The 16996-nt window shown below is 36.5% G+C and overlaps 2 protein-coding genes across 3 annotated transcripts in view; both read left to right on the top strand.

Annotated features, from left to right (window-relative positions):
* Positions 1 to 16996, top strand: part of LOC118205122 (transmembrane protein 164) — a 382545-nt gene that overhangs the window by 114286 nt on the left and 251263 nt on the right. The window lies entirely within an intron of this gene.
* Positions 3498 to 6167, top strand: LOC118205993 (uncharacterized). Of its 2 annotated transcripts, none has more exons than XM_085808007.1 (2): positions 3498 to 5187; positions 5293 to 6167. In XM_085808007.1, exons 1-2 carry the CDS (start codon positions 5086 to 5088, stop codon positions 5650 to 5652), a joined length of 462 nt encoding a protein of 153 aa, XP_085664133.1. In that variant the 5' UTR covers positions 3498 to 5085; the 3' UTR covers positions 5653 to 6167. The 2 variants fall into 2 exon arrangements, with proteins under 2 accessions (XP_085664133.1, XP_085664132.1); XM_085808006.1 differs by having other exon boundaries at positions 3531 to 5187.

Genomic DNA, 16996 nt, shown 5'->3' with positions numbered 1-16996 from the left:
ATTAAAAAATTAACCAACTTTCCGTAGAAGAACAAAAATCATGTAAAACTTTTCAATATCTTATAAACAGTGAAATAAGCAAAAAAATGACTTGAAAGCAACTCAAAAAACATAAAATTCCGCGCAGAATTTTACTCCACAGAACAACTTTATCAAAAAAAAAAAAAAAAAATCAATAAAAATATATTTATATAAAAATGACAATGAAATATGCCAATCTCTTAAAAACAGTGACATAAGAAATACGATGAAAAATTGTTGCCATACCCATATTTCTAAAAGAATGAAACTATTCAAAATGATACGATTTCATCAAAAATCTATCAACAACAATAAGACAGGAAAATTGTTGCCCAAATCACATTTTTAAAGATGTGACATGTGAGAAATGTACTCGGAAGCTTCATTTAAAAAATCTTTTAAAAATACAAAATATTATTATTTTTCCAAAATTCTTTTTGTAAAGGCATTCGCAAGGATGAAAGTTTAACGTGTCCAAAAATCAAAGAAAAATAATCTGTACATTTTTAAAAATAAACTTTTTTAGAAAAAATCCCATTGAAAAAGTGTTAAGCTCCCTTTGTTAAATAAATTCGTATTTAATCGATTTATTGAAACACGAAATTTATTTTAAGTTCGTAAAATAGCTAAGTGCCTACGTTTCATGACGATTTGAAAATGGAGTCTGTAGAGTCAAATCTCACTTTCCTATAGCCCAAATTGTTTCAAAATGACACGATTTCGTTACAAAACATGAAATAAAAAAAATTCGAATTCGAATTTCGAAAAAAATCGCTTCGAAGTGCACTGGCTCTTGTGTAGATGTACCTATGTACCAAATTTCGTAGCCGTGGGTCTATTAACTTACGCGCAGCGCGAACGAAAGGCGCGCACACACAGACAGACTCTTTCTTTTATTATATGTAGAGAAGATATGTAGAGATAAGATTGTTTAAAGGAAGGAAACTTTCAAGTTTCGCAGCTGTAGCCTGCGGCATTAAGACGATCATCACGGAGAGTCTAGCCTTTTGCAATTCTCTTGAGAGCTCACAGGTACTGAACAATATATATCAATCAATCTCACTTAGCGGAATCATTGAAGTAAAATTCTGGGAGGGATGGGAAATAACAAAAGAACTGCTTGACAATTTTCAGAGGTTTAGGGTTATTTTCGCGACATTTTACGGGAAGTTCGGTCTAAAACTAGCGACAGTTTTAAAGAGATTCGCAGATAATCACTCGACAGGCTTTTCCGTCAAGGTAGATTCCTTCTCTTCTTTTTGCGTTTCATTTCATTTGTATTGGAATATACTGAAAACGGGCGTTAGAGTCGGTTTCTCGTATATTCCTTTGCAAATTGTGCTGTATCCAAGAGAAAATATCATGTTTTTTTTAATTTTTTTACAGTCAAATTTGTATTGGAATATTTTGAAAACGGGCGTTAGGGTCGACTTCTAGTATATTCCTATACAAATTAAGCTGTACCCAAGCGAAAAAATTATGTCTTTTTAAAATTTTTTACAGCCAAATTTGTATTGGGATATATTGAAAACGGGCGTTAGGGTCGGTTTCTAGTATATTTCTATGTAATTTCCACCGTATAAAAATGACGTTATTTTTTTGGCATAGTATACCCCGGACAATTTTTACAACCAAATTTGTTTTTGTCAGAGGTTTCATGAAGATTTTACACATCCAAGGGAAAAGCAACTTGTTATGCAGGGGTTTTTAGGCAACGTAGGCAGCTTCATTCGATATCAGGACAATCTGGTTAGGATGACCCCATTCTTTGGTGTAGTTGTCCAAATCTGCTAGTCGAAGAAACTTGTTTCGACAGGGAAAAAAGACTTGGAGAACACTTGTCGTATGCTGGCCCTTTGTAGGGAAGAGGGTCAAGATATTCTTTGCATTCCAGTACAGGAATGCAAGATCCACATACACATGCGCGTAATAGTCATCATTGTAGTCCAGCTTGATCAGCATGGCTTTTCATTCTCAAAGTGGAAATCGTCTTATATGAAAAAGAGCTCGCTGATGATCTGTTTATATATACTCCTCAGAAAGAGGGAGGAGAGTGGAAGAGGGAACTGAAAAACAAGATTGATGAATCCTAGAATATAATGTCTAAAGACATTATAAAAAATAACAAAATATGTTTTTTTAAATCTGAGCCAGAGAATGTTTTTTCCGGCTCTCAGAATTTTTCCCCAGCCGACTCGATGGACAAGACATTACCATTTTTTAACAATGGACTCACTGTCATCTATTTAAGCATTCCAAGTTTCCCGTCAGATTACTGCGAGCCGTTCAAGAATGTAGATCCACATACTAGATTCTCTTCAGACAGGCCTGAATTTGTTTAGAGTGGAAGAATTTTCAAGATTTTTTCCCCACTTTGAACGTCAAGATGTGAGTTATCTTTTTAAAACTCATTTACTTATTTATTTTTGGATGGATCTAGAGAAAAAATATGACAAAGATCTTTTCCAAGATTGAATGAGAGAATGACCCAAAAAGATGGGTCTCGAAAGGAATCGAATGCATTTGCAATCATTCATTCCAAGACCCATTTTTTTGATCTCCTGATTCGTCTCTCTAGTCCATTCAATAAATAGGGAAGCCGGAGAACCTTTCCATACTTATTTTAAAAGTTTTCTGAGTTTATGAATTCAAATACTTTTTAGAACGGTCATCCCATTTCTCTGTCGTCTTTTCGGTTTCATCATCCCAACACTCTGACACACTCTCAGTGGATATCGGACCCTTAGGCTTGGTAGACAGTTCATCATCCCAACACTGTGACATAGTCTCAGTGGATATCGGAGCATTGGGCTTGATAGACAGTTCATCATCCCAACATTCTGAAATAGTCTCATTGGATATCGGAGCATGGGGCATGGTAGACAGTTTATCATCCCAACACTTTGACATAGTCTCAGTGGATGTCGGAGCATTGGTAGACCTTTCATCATTCCAACACTCTGACATAATCTCAGTGGATATCGCAGTAGTGGACAGTTCATCATCCCCACACTCTGACACAATCACAGTGGATGTCAGAGCATTGGCCTTGGTAGACATTTCGTCATCCCAACACTCTGACATAGTCTCAGTGGATGTCGGACCCTTGGCCTTGGTAGAACATTCTGTCTTTGGTTCCTCTGAAGGTATCTTTGGCGTCTGAGGAGTTCCTTTCGGAGGTTCATCATCCCAGCAGGCTGCTGGATCGTAATGGGGTATATTTCCAGGTAGATCACCCCAACCATTTTTCTTCGTATAGCTACTGGAAGAAGAAGAAGAAGAAGACCACGAAGTGCATGAATAAGGGTCTATCAAATGAAAAAGCGTATGCTCATCCGAATTTTCGATCCCTTGCAAACATCTCAGATTTTCCCATTTCTGGAGGCGCTCGTCGTACGTTTTCCGAGACGGTTTCTTCTCTAATTGATCGTAGGCCTTATGAAAACCTTGGAGAGTGTTTTCTTCCTCTGGCTCCTCTTCTACCTCTACCTCCTCCTCCGTTCCGCCTGGATAGATCTTATTGATATAAAAGTCGTCTTCCATAATGTGCCACCATATATATTATTACCATATATATTATTATATTCCAATTCTATTATATTATTATATTCGCGCACTTTGTTTTCGGCACAATGGAACGATTTCCTCATTTGATGATGTCGGGCGCATTTTCCCCGATACCTCCAAATGATTCCACCTGGGACATGAATTTCCGTCAGGGGTTGCTGATAGTCAAGACTTTAGCGAAAAATTTGGCTTTCTCCCATCCCACCACACAAATCGTGAAGAAGTTGAGAGTTAACGATTTGAGAATAGGCGCTAAATGGTTGTAGGGAATATAGCCCTCGTTCCAAAGAAGATCGTGTCGGTTTCTTGTCAGCCAAGCGTTGGTCTTTTAGTTTTTGACACTCAGTTGGCTGAAGGGTTGAGGAGGTCCAAACGTCAATGTTTCCACTGTCAAAAGATCTCTCTTCACATAACTCAACGCTTTTAAAACGTAGGTATATTCGCCTTTCTTGCGGTTGTAGGACTGGAAACCCTCTAGATTGAGCAGTATAATGTTATCTGGACACTCCATGGCGATGGAATAATAGGGATATTTCGCCAACAAACAGGAAAAGAATCGAAAATAACACGGAAGATCTAGAAAGAAAAAAATGACTCTTTTAAGACCCACTTTTTTGGTCATATTCTTGAAAGAGACATTTTTTTAAAGAATAAAATGTCTAAAAAGATAGTTCTTTGAATGAATTAGATTATATTATTTAAAAAATAGAATCGATTTTATACTTATTCATATGACAAAATGGAATTACCAGCTCAGTTCACGTCTTTTTCTGCTCTGAAGAAATCTCGCGGAGGATACACTCTTTTATACTCGCGAGTAGTAAGTGCAGGTACTCAGCCGACGGAAGTGACGTCACAGAAAAGGGGCGTGGCCTCCGCCATCTTTGATCACGTGACAACCGGAAGTGACGCAGATAGAAGGAATGACGTAGACGGAATGACATCATCAAGTTTCGTTTTGATTCTGTGGCAACGATTTTATATATCAAAGTTTTTATGTTTTGTTTCATCGAATATATATTTTTAGGGTTTGTGGCAACGAACTCTTGACCCACGTGTTTGGAATGACATCATCCATTTCTTGTTGGGGCATGTTGTTTTACAAAATGGCGTCTGTCGTATTACACCTTTGTATGCCTCCGCTAAGGTGTATGTATAGTTTTCTGTGAACTAATCAGATTCTTTGAAATATGACCTCACCGTCTCTTACCCGATCACCGTTCAGATGAAATAAAGTGTTCCTACCCGATATAAGGTTATCCCGAGCAACGTTCCTCATTTCTTTCCTGCCTGTTGCCCAGAGTTTACGTACCTGCTTAGACAATCATTCTTCACTGCTTCGAATGGATCAGGCACAAAACAACAAAGAAGTAAGTAACGTTTTGAAAAGTTACTGTTTTCACATTTTTAATCTTTAAAAAATAATTGAATTTGCAATATGTGCTTAATTTGTCTTTACTTTTTTTCAGATGGGAAAACCTATTTCAGAATGAACCTATGCCTTTGAACGATAAAGTGTTGAGCCATGATGTTCCAAGAGAATCAGCTAGCTCTTGTACCAAAAGAAAAGCAGAAGAAACATCCCATTTCGAGAAAAAAGTACGCATTTGCGAAAAGTAGTTTATATGTCGAAGTTTATATTGTATGTGACCGCATTTTTTATGTATGTTATTGGTATACTAACTGATTTTATTTTTTTTTCAGCGCAAAGGACTTTTCACCGAAGACGCTATTCCACAGGAGCTCACTCACATGGGAAACAATGTCTTTGTGGGACCCAGCATTTACAAGGGAAAAGTGACTGTGCATATCCGAGAGTATGCCAAATATGGTAAAGCTTACTATCCGACAAGACGACGAGTGAATTTTGAGCCATGGTGTTTGAATGTTCTCGCAACCAACATGACAGTAGAGGAACCAGACCTGCTGACACTGAATCTGGAGTTGCCCAAGAACTTTGTAGTCACATATAAAGATTCCCACTTCACTCTGAAACAACTTTTTCTGCTCAAGGAGATGAAAAAAGTAGCCTCAGCATTACAACGACGCAGTGGGAAGAACTGATGTCCAACTTTAGCCGTATCAGCGATATTGTCACCAACCTCGTTTATCAAAACATGAACTTTTGTGAAGCCTACGAAAGCGTATCCGACGAACCTGTCAGAGAGGAAAATCTACCCCAATCCTTTGACATTTCTATGGGAAGAGCGCGACTTCAAACCATTCTAAAGACGTCACTTGAAGAACTTCTTAATCAACAAGGCGAACTGAAATATCCCCAGATGAAAGACTGTGAAGAACTCGTTCATAAAACAGAAACTGTGAATGCCATTGCTCTGAGATTCAATGCTGTTGACATCGCCAGGCAATTTTATGGAAACATTTGGGGTGAAGAACCCTATTTAATGTTACTGAAACCTGCTCACTACATTACCAAGGACTTTTTAAAATCTGTGTATTTAAACCATGTACTCGAAGAAGTAAAAACCACATTTTGTACTACGAATGGTGTCTTAGGTATTGAATACTATGAATATCTGTAAATTAATTATGATGTTCAATAAAAAAATGTTATTTTTATTTTACAATGGCCTCATTCTTTCAGACATTATTTAAAAGAATTAATCTGTAATGATTACTCACATAAATTATTTTCAAAATACCTGTTGACTTTTATATAGTATAAATAGTGTTGTTATTCTTAAACATGTATCATTCATTATTCAGCGTTTGAGATGTTAAGTAACATTAATTTTTCTCTCTTGTTTTTTAGACCTATTTCTAGAATCTTAATTATACGTGAAACTAGGGTATTTTTTCTGTTCTAGTTAAACATATATAAATGAATATCAGTGTACGTTTAGATCATAACAACTGTTGCAATGAACGCAGCTCTGGCTTAGATCTAACGGGATCTCAGGTCCCCGCAAGCTTCGGGGGTGTTGCTGCTTTGCATCGTGCTTTAAAAGGTCGCGTTAAAACAAAAGACATCCAGAAATGATTGCAAACCAAGGATTCTTATACTTTGCACAAGCCTTTGAGGCACACATTTCCCAGGAACAGAGTCATCGTAGGAGGCTTAAACGAGCAATTTCAATCTGATTTAGTGGATGGATATGCAATCCCTGGCTTCTTTTAATGACGGATACAAATATTTGCTGACCTGTGTAGATATCCTTTCCAAATACGCTTGTGCTATCCCCCTCAAAGATAAAACATCTACGTCTATCCAAACTGCTTTCGAAGAGATATTTTCGGGACGTACACCCGAATCATTACAAACAGATGCAGGGAAAGAGTTTACCATTAAACACGTTTAAAATTTTTTGAAAAAGAGAAATGTTCACTATTTCACGGCACATAATGCAACCAAAGCTTCTGTCGTAGAACGATTTAACGATCAGTGACAGCTCCATGCGCTTTTTTCCAGACAACAAAATATCACAATTTACCACTCAGCTTCCTACTCCGATTGCTTTAAATAGTCAATGGGAGTTGTCTCTTGTGGACTTTATTTACCCTCACACATGGTATAACGTACGAAAAGACAACAATTTATTTGGATTTGATTTGGGTGATGGAAAATTGGAAGGATGAAGAGTGCCTCCAGGATGTTATGAAACGATACCAGATTTATTAAAAGCCATGAAAATACCTTCCCATAAAAATAAGATTGAATTCAGTTATCAACCTGTCAGGAAAAAAGTGACCATTAAGACCGACGAAAACTGCAAAGTCATTCTTCACGAAGGATTAGCTGAGCTTCTAGGGTTCGAGCCGGGTGTTTACAAAGGATTGGAGCAAAGTCCTTTTGTAGCCGATCCCAAAGTATCTTTTCCTGTCATGTATGTGTATTGCGATCTCGTAGAGCCTCAAATTGTGGGAGATGTACAAGCTCCGTTGTTAAAAATTGTCACCGTAGAAGGAAATGACGGAGACATCATAAATGCTCATTACCCCCGGCCCATTTACTTGCCAGTTATCCGTCAACATTTTCAGACTATACATATTGACATAAGACTTCACTCTGGAGATTTAGTACCATTCGAAAGAGGCAAAGTATTTCTTGTGTTGCATTTTCGTCTGAGACAAATTCTATAAAAGAAGCCTTCATTTGCAAATTGATTTCATTTGGATTGTGTATACAAGATTAGAAGCATAAAACATGCGGGTGCCTTATACGTGTTGCACGAAAAAATTTGAAGATTATCATTTAGCTCAAACTGGAAATGTATTACCTTACTATCAAGGAACCATTTTACAGAAAGGTTATGGTATTGGTGGATTTTTTGCAAAGCTGTTTCGCAGTGCTATGCCTTTTTTGATGAGTAGAGCCAAAACAGTTGGAAAAGAAGCTTTGCGGACTGGAACACAAATTGCAAACGACGTATTGTCGGGAGAAAATTTTAAACTCTCCCTCAAAACCAGATCTAAAGAAGCTGGCAAAAAATTAGCAAGGAAAGCAGTTCAGAAAGCAGATGAGATGATTGGTCACGGAAGGTTTAAAAGGAAGCGCAAAACCCCCAAACACTTCATTTCGTCTAAAGCCAGGAAGGTGCAACGACGTGATATTTTTGACTCGTAATGGCTTTTCTGTTAAAAGATTCTCCGGAATGCGCAAAATCCGAATTGGATTTATTTTCGTTACCTCCCACACAAACAGATATCGAAAAAGGTCAGTGGGTTGAATTTCATCCATTAGCCAATGTATCGGAAGGAAGTCTTGTCGAGTTCAATGTTTCTGGAAGCGGAAACGACTACCTAGACTTATCACAGACATAACTCTACGTCAAAGTGAAAATTTTTAAAAATGATGGCAAGCCAATCACGGCTGAAAGTAAAGTGGGATCAATCAATCTCTTTTTGATCCTGTCAATCTCTTTTTACATTCTATGTTTTCTCAAGTGGATATTAGCTTAAATGAAAGACTCGTTTCCACCAGTAATAACACGTATCCTTACAGAGCCATGATAGAAAAATGATTGAATCATGGTTTTGATACGAAAACGTCTCAACTGTCATCAGAATTGTTTTTCAAAGATACAGCAGGACGTATGAACGTTTTTGATATTCAAGACACTCAGCCGAATGAAGGATTCAACCAACGAGCAGAATTGTTTAAACTGAGTGCTTCGGTCGATATGATTGGCCGATTGCACTTGTATATGCTTCATCAGGAAAGACTTTTGCTGAATATGGTGGATATGAAAATTAAACTCATACGCAGCAAACCTGAATTTTGTTTATTGGGCGAAGGTGAATTTAAAGTTTTACTCGAACAAGCTTCATTGTTTGTACGCAAAGTGAGAGTCAGTCCAGGTGTTGTGCTAGGACATGCTAAAAGCTTAGAAAAATAAACAGCCAAATATCCCATTAATAGAGTCTGCAAAGCCTATTCCATTCCAACGGGAAATATGAGTTTTATTCAAGACAATATTTTCATAGGTCAAATGCCTAATCGTATTGTGGTGGCATGTGTCGATAATGATGCCTTTAACGGAAACTAAAAAAAGTCTCCTTTTGAATTCAAGCATTATAATATGAACTTTATCGGCGTTTATGTGGACGGGCAACCGGTACCTCATAATCCTCTTCAGCCTAATTTTGACAAAAATCATTTCATACGAGCTTATCAGAATTTATTTATGAATGCAGACGACAGATTACTTTACCTTTCAAGATCAGAATTTTCAAAAGGATATTCCTTATTTCGCTTCGACCTGTCACCTGACCTTTGTGATGGCTCTCATTTAAATCTGGTTCGACACAGCAACTTAAGATTAGAAATAAAATTTGGGACTCCCTTACAATAAACTGTTTCGTTATTAGTGTACGCTGAATTTGAAAATTTGATAGAAATCAATAAAGCTCAAAATATTCTGTACGATTTTGGAAACTGATGAATTCATCACAGATTCATCAAATCTTAACTCGAGATCCTATTTCTTTGAAATATTACGCGGATGTTTTTCCTTGTGATACAATACCTGCGATTCAAAGTTTTCCCTGTGCACTGGTGCTCAATACTGATAAACATGATAAAAAAGGAACTCATTGGCTAGCTGTCTACATTGCAGACAAACAGACTCTGGAATTTTTTGACTCTTATTGACTCCCGCCTGAAGTATATGGAAAAGATATCACATCCTTTGTCAAGAAATATCGTCATGTTTGCTGGAACAAGATTTCGCTTCAGAGTTTAACTTCTAATGTATGTGGACATTATTGTATTTATTTTATTATTAAACGCTGTTAAGGACTCTGTATGGAACTCATTGTATCACCCTTAGATGGGAAGAATCATGATTTCCAAATATTTCAATTTGTCAAAAAAATATATGGTGTAAACAAGATTTTTAAAAAATAAAGTTATTTTAATTTGTAAAAATGTCTCTTGTGTTTCTTGTTTCTACACTTATTTAAACAAAATGAATAAATGTCCTATGCAAAAGGATTTTCGGTAAAGTATAAAAGTCAGTGTTTTCTTAACATGCTGTCATTTCCAAAAATGGAACTGCCCAAGTTCGTACATCCTTCTACTTGTCTTCTGAGCCATCTGAGGGGAAAAAAAAGCTATCATAAATCACAACGAATTAAAAATATTTATAAACAATTAAGTACAAAAGAAATCATCTTACCTGCCCCAGAAACTGTTCAGGGCCAACTTGGCGACTTGTCGACGCCCAGGGTTTTCGATATTTTTTCGGCCTCCAACTTGACGCCCTCTATTTCTTCATACTGGCGAATGTACTTCGGTCTGGCTTCTTCCGTCACACACTCCGAAGGCCATCCGCTACTTTCCTGCTAGAAACAGTTCAATGTAGGAACGAAACAGAGAAGTAGACGATGCCTGGAAATGGTACACTTCGTAAATCTAGAAAATAAAAAATAAATGTCAGTTATAAAAAATTTTTAAAAGTAACCTCTGAAACTAAATAAAGATTAAAATAATCTTTGAGTACTTACATGTGTAATGCGGTAGCCTTTCTTTTTCGCCAGTTTGACTTCCTCCGTTACCCACGTTCCGACAAGCTCGCTCGTCGTCTGTGTGGGTACACGGACTCTGAAGTTGAAGAAGGGCGCAAGTCCGACACAGGAAGAACATCAGCTTCTTCCGGCACCGATAGGGCAGTACCGGAAGATACAGATTCCGTGGAGGAATCACTCGGCATTGGATAATTCCAAAATAATCTTCCACATCTCCAAAGCTTTCCGTGATGATTGTTGGATGTCCCACAGGGTAGACGCAATACTTGTTCACCTGTGAATGAAAACAAAAAAGTCAGAAAAAACACATCATGAAAATATACAGAAAATTTAGAAAAGTTTAAGTAAACATTTTTGAAATAATAAAAAAGTACGAACCCATGGATAGAGGTGAAGTAAAATCCACATATTTTGCGTCTCCCTCGTGGAACAATTTGAGGGCATTGGTCCTTCCTCCAAAAAACGACTCGCGAGGATTGAGTCGATCCCTCAGATGGTGTTGATCCAGGAAAGCTTAGAGATCTGGATTTTCTTCCTTCTCTCTTTGAAATTCATGCTTCCACATTTCGATGACGTGGAAACCCTGGGTGCGAAGCTTTCTTGTCGTCTCTTCTGCCTTTTCTCTTAACGTTGCCATGGAAACCCCTTTCAGTGGATGTATGATATCACCATCGTAGCACGAACTACATCCGTGAAAGAAACAGCCCTAAAATAATACAAATATATATTAATAGTCTGTAACATATAAATCACTAAAAAGAATCACATAGAAAAGGAATGGTTATATTTTCTTACCTGAAACTGATAGACGGTTTGTGTTTCTTGGCAGAATCCGTCTACCGAGATTCCGGCGACTCTGTGCTCTCCGGAACCGTTCAACGCATGTTGAATCCGTAGGCCTTCCGAAGCAGCAACAAAGTCCAACCGTCGGATCGAATCAGGGCTGTAATTCGTTGAGTTGATGTAGCCGTGTGTAGGCAGCATGGCAATCGTGTCGGGTTGAATGTGGCCACTCCGATACGTTGCCATACAGGCTGACGCGATGGCCACGTATCTGAAAAGACAAAAATAAGAACGATTTAATGAACTGTAAATATGATTATTATTGTATAAGAAAATCAGAAAATGACTTACTGGAATGGATCCACATTCGCCACATCCAAAAACTGGGCTCGAAACTCCAGGCAGCAACGGCGAAGAATGTCCACGTCCGATCTATTAAAAAAATGTTAAAAATACGGAATATAAAAAAAATAAAATAAAAATAAAACAAGAAGAAAAACATATACCTGCAATAGGCCAGCATCTCATCTTGAAAGTTAATCACGTCCCTCTTGTGTGCTTCATGCCAGGACAGAAATGCTTGTCGGGCTGAAGTGCTCATGTTATCCGGGCTGTAGTACCGGGGCTCAGGCAGCGGTCCGACATAATTTTGGTCTTCTCGCGAGTTGAAAAGATGGGGAAAGTATCCCTTTTTCAGCTCTGTGAGACTGAAGCATCCCGGCAGTTTGGCCAACGCCATCGGTAGAAAATTTAACAAGTCTATGAACCGAATGTTCAGACTAGGGTGCCTTACACTCGTGATCATAGACCCGTTAGGGATCACCTCCGGCGCTGTGCCTTGCTCCAGGAGCCAGGCCATCACGAACTGACCATCGAACCTGTAAGTAACAAAAAATATTATGAATAATATTGAAAAAATAGTCGTACTTAAAAAGCGTGCAACCTAAAGTATTTTTAACTTATACTTTCATGTTATGTGCCACGGCGGTGAAGCCCTTGTGCTCTGTGGAGAACAGCCAGGCGTAGAAATCTTGGCATGCCGTGTATCCCGGAAACACTTTTTCTGTGCCGACGGCATACTGAGCCACGCGAAATTTACGAGGTGTTCCCCCGAAGACTGGTCCGTTTCAAAGAAAATGAACTTGTCCTCGGACTTCTTCCTAAGAACAAGGAAACGCTAATAACATGGAAAGGTCATATGGGACAGAATAATTCAGTTTTCCAGGCTGAAGCAATTGCGATTCGTAAAGCTATCGAGTTAACGCTTTAACTGCTTAAGACGTGTTTAAACGTTTTTGGAATTTCTTTAAAAATGCTTAAGACGTCTTTACACGAATTTCAAATCGCACGAAAAATGCTTAAGACGTGTATACACGGAGCCCGAATTTCGCGAAGATTGCTTAAGACGTGTTTAGACGACGCGATCTGGTCTTCCTTCCCCTACCTTTCTGCAGGCGGCTGTCAGTTGACACAAAGGTCTTAATAGGGTGTGAAGTCTCTTTGAAAAGAGCACTTTAGGAAAAAGTCCTTAGAGTGAAGTATCTTTGTCAGACAGCAGGTATGTATTATCTGTGTGCCGACTAATAGTTTGCGAAAGAAGATAAATCGTTTTACAACTGTTTGCCTTGTGGTACTTTAAACAAATGTCAACTTTATACAAAGTCAAACAGGATCCGACGTTGTTATAGTACATTGCCGAATTTTAGTAGAAAAAAGAAAAATTAACAATTGTAACGGAGGACGTCTTAATGCCTATATGTTATTCAAACAAATATTTTATTTTTGTATTGAAAAATGATTACAATTTCTGATTCGTCAGGAAAAAATATAAAATGTTGCAACCAGCTTTCTTGTTAGCCTTCGTATTTCAAACGCGCGTTATTATAATGGTATATTCTTCTTTTTACATTCTTAAATGTTAAAACTGTGCTTCCAGCATGCCTGAGTTTTGTACTCGTATGTGTGGCTCTATGCTCCGTAGAAATGGCGAACTGACATATAAAAATTATATGAATGTTGAAAGGAAGATATTCTACTCGAGACTTCAACTAAACGGAATAAATGAATACGCCGAAGGAATTTCTAGAAATATTTGTTTTAAAAATTTTATCATTAACATTTTAAATCCAAAATGTTTTGAAATCTAAAGAAAAAAATATGTAATCCTTGAAACTTTCTTGGAAAGAAATCTATCGATATAAAATCTCTTAAAATTAATGAAGTGTAAATTAATTAAAACAGTTGGTGTACGGAAGGGTTAGATATACTGCGCACAAAAAATTACAGCCAGAAGATCAATTATTTAAAGATATAAATTAATTACATTAAAAGAATTTAAAATAAATTAACATCTGTCCAAATGTCAATGCTAACAGCAATAGCACGAATGAAAGTTATTCTTTAAATTCCAAACTTAGTTCATCCGTAGGTACGCAATGATTGTGTCTTTGCGATTACTTTTCTTATAGATACTACAAAAGGCCGCCAACGAAGTAGCGGTAAAATCGTTGAATACTAATAGTTTGAAGCGGGTTCAAATCCTGTTGAATGGATTGCCTGCTTACCAGTTTTAGCGAATGTTTGATGCGCATGTTTAATGTGAATATGAGCCAATTTTAGTTAGCTTTTCATGATGACGTGCCTTGACTACGAGTCCTCGCTGGGGTTGTGTTTGGTTTGGCTTGTTAGATTATTAAGCACGTGAAGGTGATCTCTCTAAGGGGAGGTATGCTTTCGTGACAGATTTTCTAAGAGAAACAATCTCGCACTGCAAAAAGTTAAAACCATAAAAACGCCCATGCAATCAGCTTGTTCACGGGGGTTTGAATGCAGGTCAGACTACCAGTATGTTAAGAGAAGCGATTCAAGAATGTTTAATTATTTTATTTAGTTTGTCATAAGCTAAATAAAATAATTAAACATTCTTGAAATCTCTTCACCTTACTGAAATGGCAATAACTTCGAATTATACTATGCTACCACTTTTCCTCTAATATGAAATTTTGAACTTTTCCGTTATCGGACAGCCCACCAGCGACTGAGCGGAGTCTAACGGAACAACTGGTGGTTCTGTCCGGGGTTCGAATCCCGGAAAACGAGCTGGTTGCCAGGATGATATTCTTAGTTTTCCATATGTGTAACATGTATGCAAGCCAATTTCCGTTAGGCAGTCCTCGAAGGAAGGCATCCTTCACCTTAGGCAAATAACCATCGAGTACTTTGCCATAATCAAATAAACCTTTATCCATAACATGTTTCAAATATTTTTATGTTGAAAAGTTCATTCGCCAAAGTTGGCCCCCGTTGAATGAAATATGTTGTTTATTTTTTCTTTGTTTTTTATAACAACAATGTTCTTGTTTTCACAATCTGAATTTTGTGATTTCCCCTATGTTTAACATGAACATGAGTACGTTTTACTTAAAAAGTCGTCCATGGAGACATTAATTGCCTTCGGCTGATAGATCTGGTTTCCTCTGCCATACTCAAAAAATCTAAAAATTTTTCAAAAAGACTAACAGATGCATATAACAAAATAAAATTAAGTAAATGCATATAAGAAAATAAATTAAGTAAATGCATATAAAAAAACTGAAGTAAATGTATATAACGAAAACAAAAATATGAGGTAAAAACAAATTTTCAATAATTTTTCAATACAGTAGTTTTTAAATTGCTTGTTTTCAAATTTTATTTCATTTTTATGTATGTACTAATATACAGTGTATGTGTGCGAAAGTGTGCTTGTTCGGCATATCCATATATATTAATTAAATAAATCTGATTTGAAAATGCATGCACTAACGCGCTATTCTCGTTATTTGAAAAACACTAAAGTATTGTCTGAGAAAAATATTTATAAAGAAAATTAAATTTCGTCTCCTTACTCGGTGCTGTGTAAAAAATTTAAATAAGCTTATTAATTTTTTTCTTCTTTATTAAAAACAAATTAGTTTCTTTTCATCTATATATGAAAAATAACAAAATCTTGCTGACAGAATGGAAATTCTTAAAAATATAAAACTGGTTTTCTTCGAACAAAAGTTTCTGAGAAATTTCTCTAGGTCAGCAGGTAGTAACAGGACCACTGACTGCTTTGTTTGAAAAACCCGATGAAGTGGATGATTTTACCCCCAAAATGTTTTCTTTAACAAAGCAGATGCGGTCCAAATGGCTTTACTGAGAAGCGTTCGTATTTGAATAGCTTGAAGCTTGAAAGCCTGAGTTGGAAGACTTATTGTTTCCGAAGCAATCAGTCAAACAGCAATAAATTTTGTTATAGATATTTCTCTCTCACTGTGAGTCCTTGAAATCTTGGAATGGGTGAAAGTTTATTTTGTTTTACATATATAAGGAAACTGCATGTAAAGCAAAATAATTCAAGGCACATATTGTATGTTAATCATTGTACGTCCCCTCAGCTCTTCGGTTGGGTATTAAGAAAAGAAATTCCTATACTGCTTTTGTATTACTTGTATATTCAAAGATTTGAAAAAAATAGCTTCATATCAAAAGTTTTTCTCCGATGAACGAATACAGCTGAAACGTGTTTCTGTCTTCCAGTATATCCACAAAACATGAAATAGTATTGTACTCTTTTGTATTCTATTGCATTTTTATATTACTCCGTGATAAATTTTTTGATTCTTAAATTTCTCTCTCTCTTTTCTTATAACACACAAGTACTCTTTCAAATATGGCTGACCTATGAACCTAAATTTTTATACTATAAAATTTTATATAAAAATTAGCCGTAATCATTAGACACAGCTTTGTGTATAATATATTCTTGAATACATGCCTACAATTAATACTAGGAATACTATTGATAAAATTCGTGATATAATTAATAATGAAAATACTGTTAAGCTAAAAACCGATTTGAATCTTTTTTTCATTATAGGGTAACATTAGCCAAACAATTTTCGTTAGAAATATACAATTATGCTAACTTGACACATCAGATAGAAAATATTTTATCGTCATCATCGGCTATGATAAAAGATTTTTACGTTAAGATTTTGGATTATGATAAAGCACACAGGACCTATTTGTCTAAGGGAAAAGAAGTCTTTGGGGTAGATTTTTTTGTGGGAAACAAACTGTTAATTCACAATCAATTGTACTTATTAAAAACCCCTAAACCCCGCATGCAGCCGTTAGAATTTACCGGTGCTCAGCTATCTTACCGCTTGGAGACTAGTTGGCTTTCTGAACGTACGCAATTCCTATCTGAATTTGAATATTTGCATAAAAAACGAGCAAAATAAAATGACACATTGTAAATAGTACATTTTACTGAAATCAAACTTTCTTTGAAAAAGGAAAATTAATTGTAAGGAATAAGATGGATGCATTTAATTAAACGGCGGGCAATAACAGCGCTGATTATATGTTTCGTATAGGAAATCATTTTCTTCGTGTTATCGTATAACGAAAAATATCCACGGATTATATTTTACAGTTTTTAAGATGTCATGGGTTATCTGCTTTAAGAGAACACCTTCGTGGGCAATTTTCTAAATAAAATTGGTTTGAATTCACGTTACGCATCGGGAAAATCATAAAGACCACAAGCAGCTAAACTGTTCGGTTGCCAACAACAAAATACCAAAATCCAGCAATCTTATTCACTCAA

This window comes from Stegodyphus dumicola, chromosome X1 (assembly GCF_044657685.1).
Source record: "Stegodyphus dumicola isolate Sdum_Otavi_A_Nest chromosome X1, ASM4465768v1".
NCBI lineage: Eukaryota > Metazoa > Arthropoda > Arachnida > Araneae > Eresidae > Stegodyphus > Stegodyphus dumicola.
The sequence above is the reverse complement of the archived record's forward strand: the minus strand, read 5'-3'. Positions and strand labels throughout refer to the sequence as shown.

Excerpts from the sequence above, each read along its gene's own strand:
- LOC118205993 (XM_085808006.1), top strand. The coding sequence starts at position 5,652 with ATGTCCAACTTTAGCCGTATCAGCGATATTGTCACCAACCTCGTTTAT.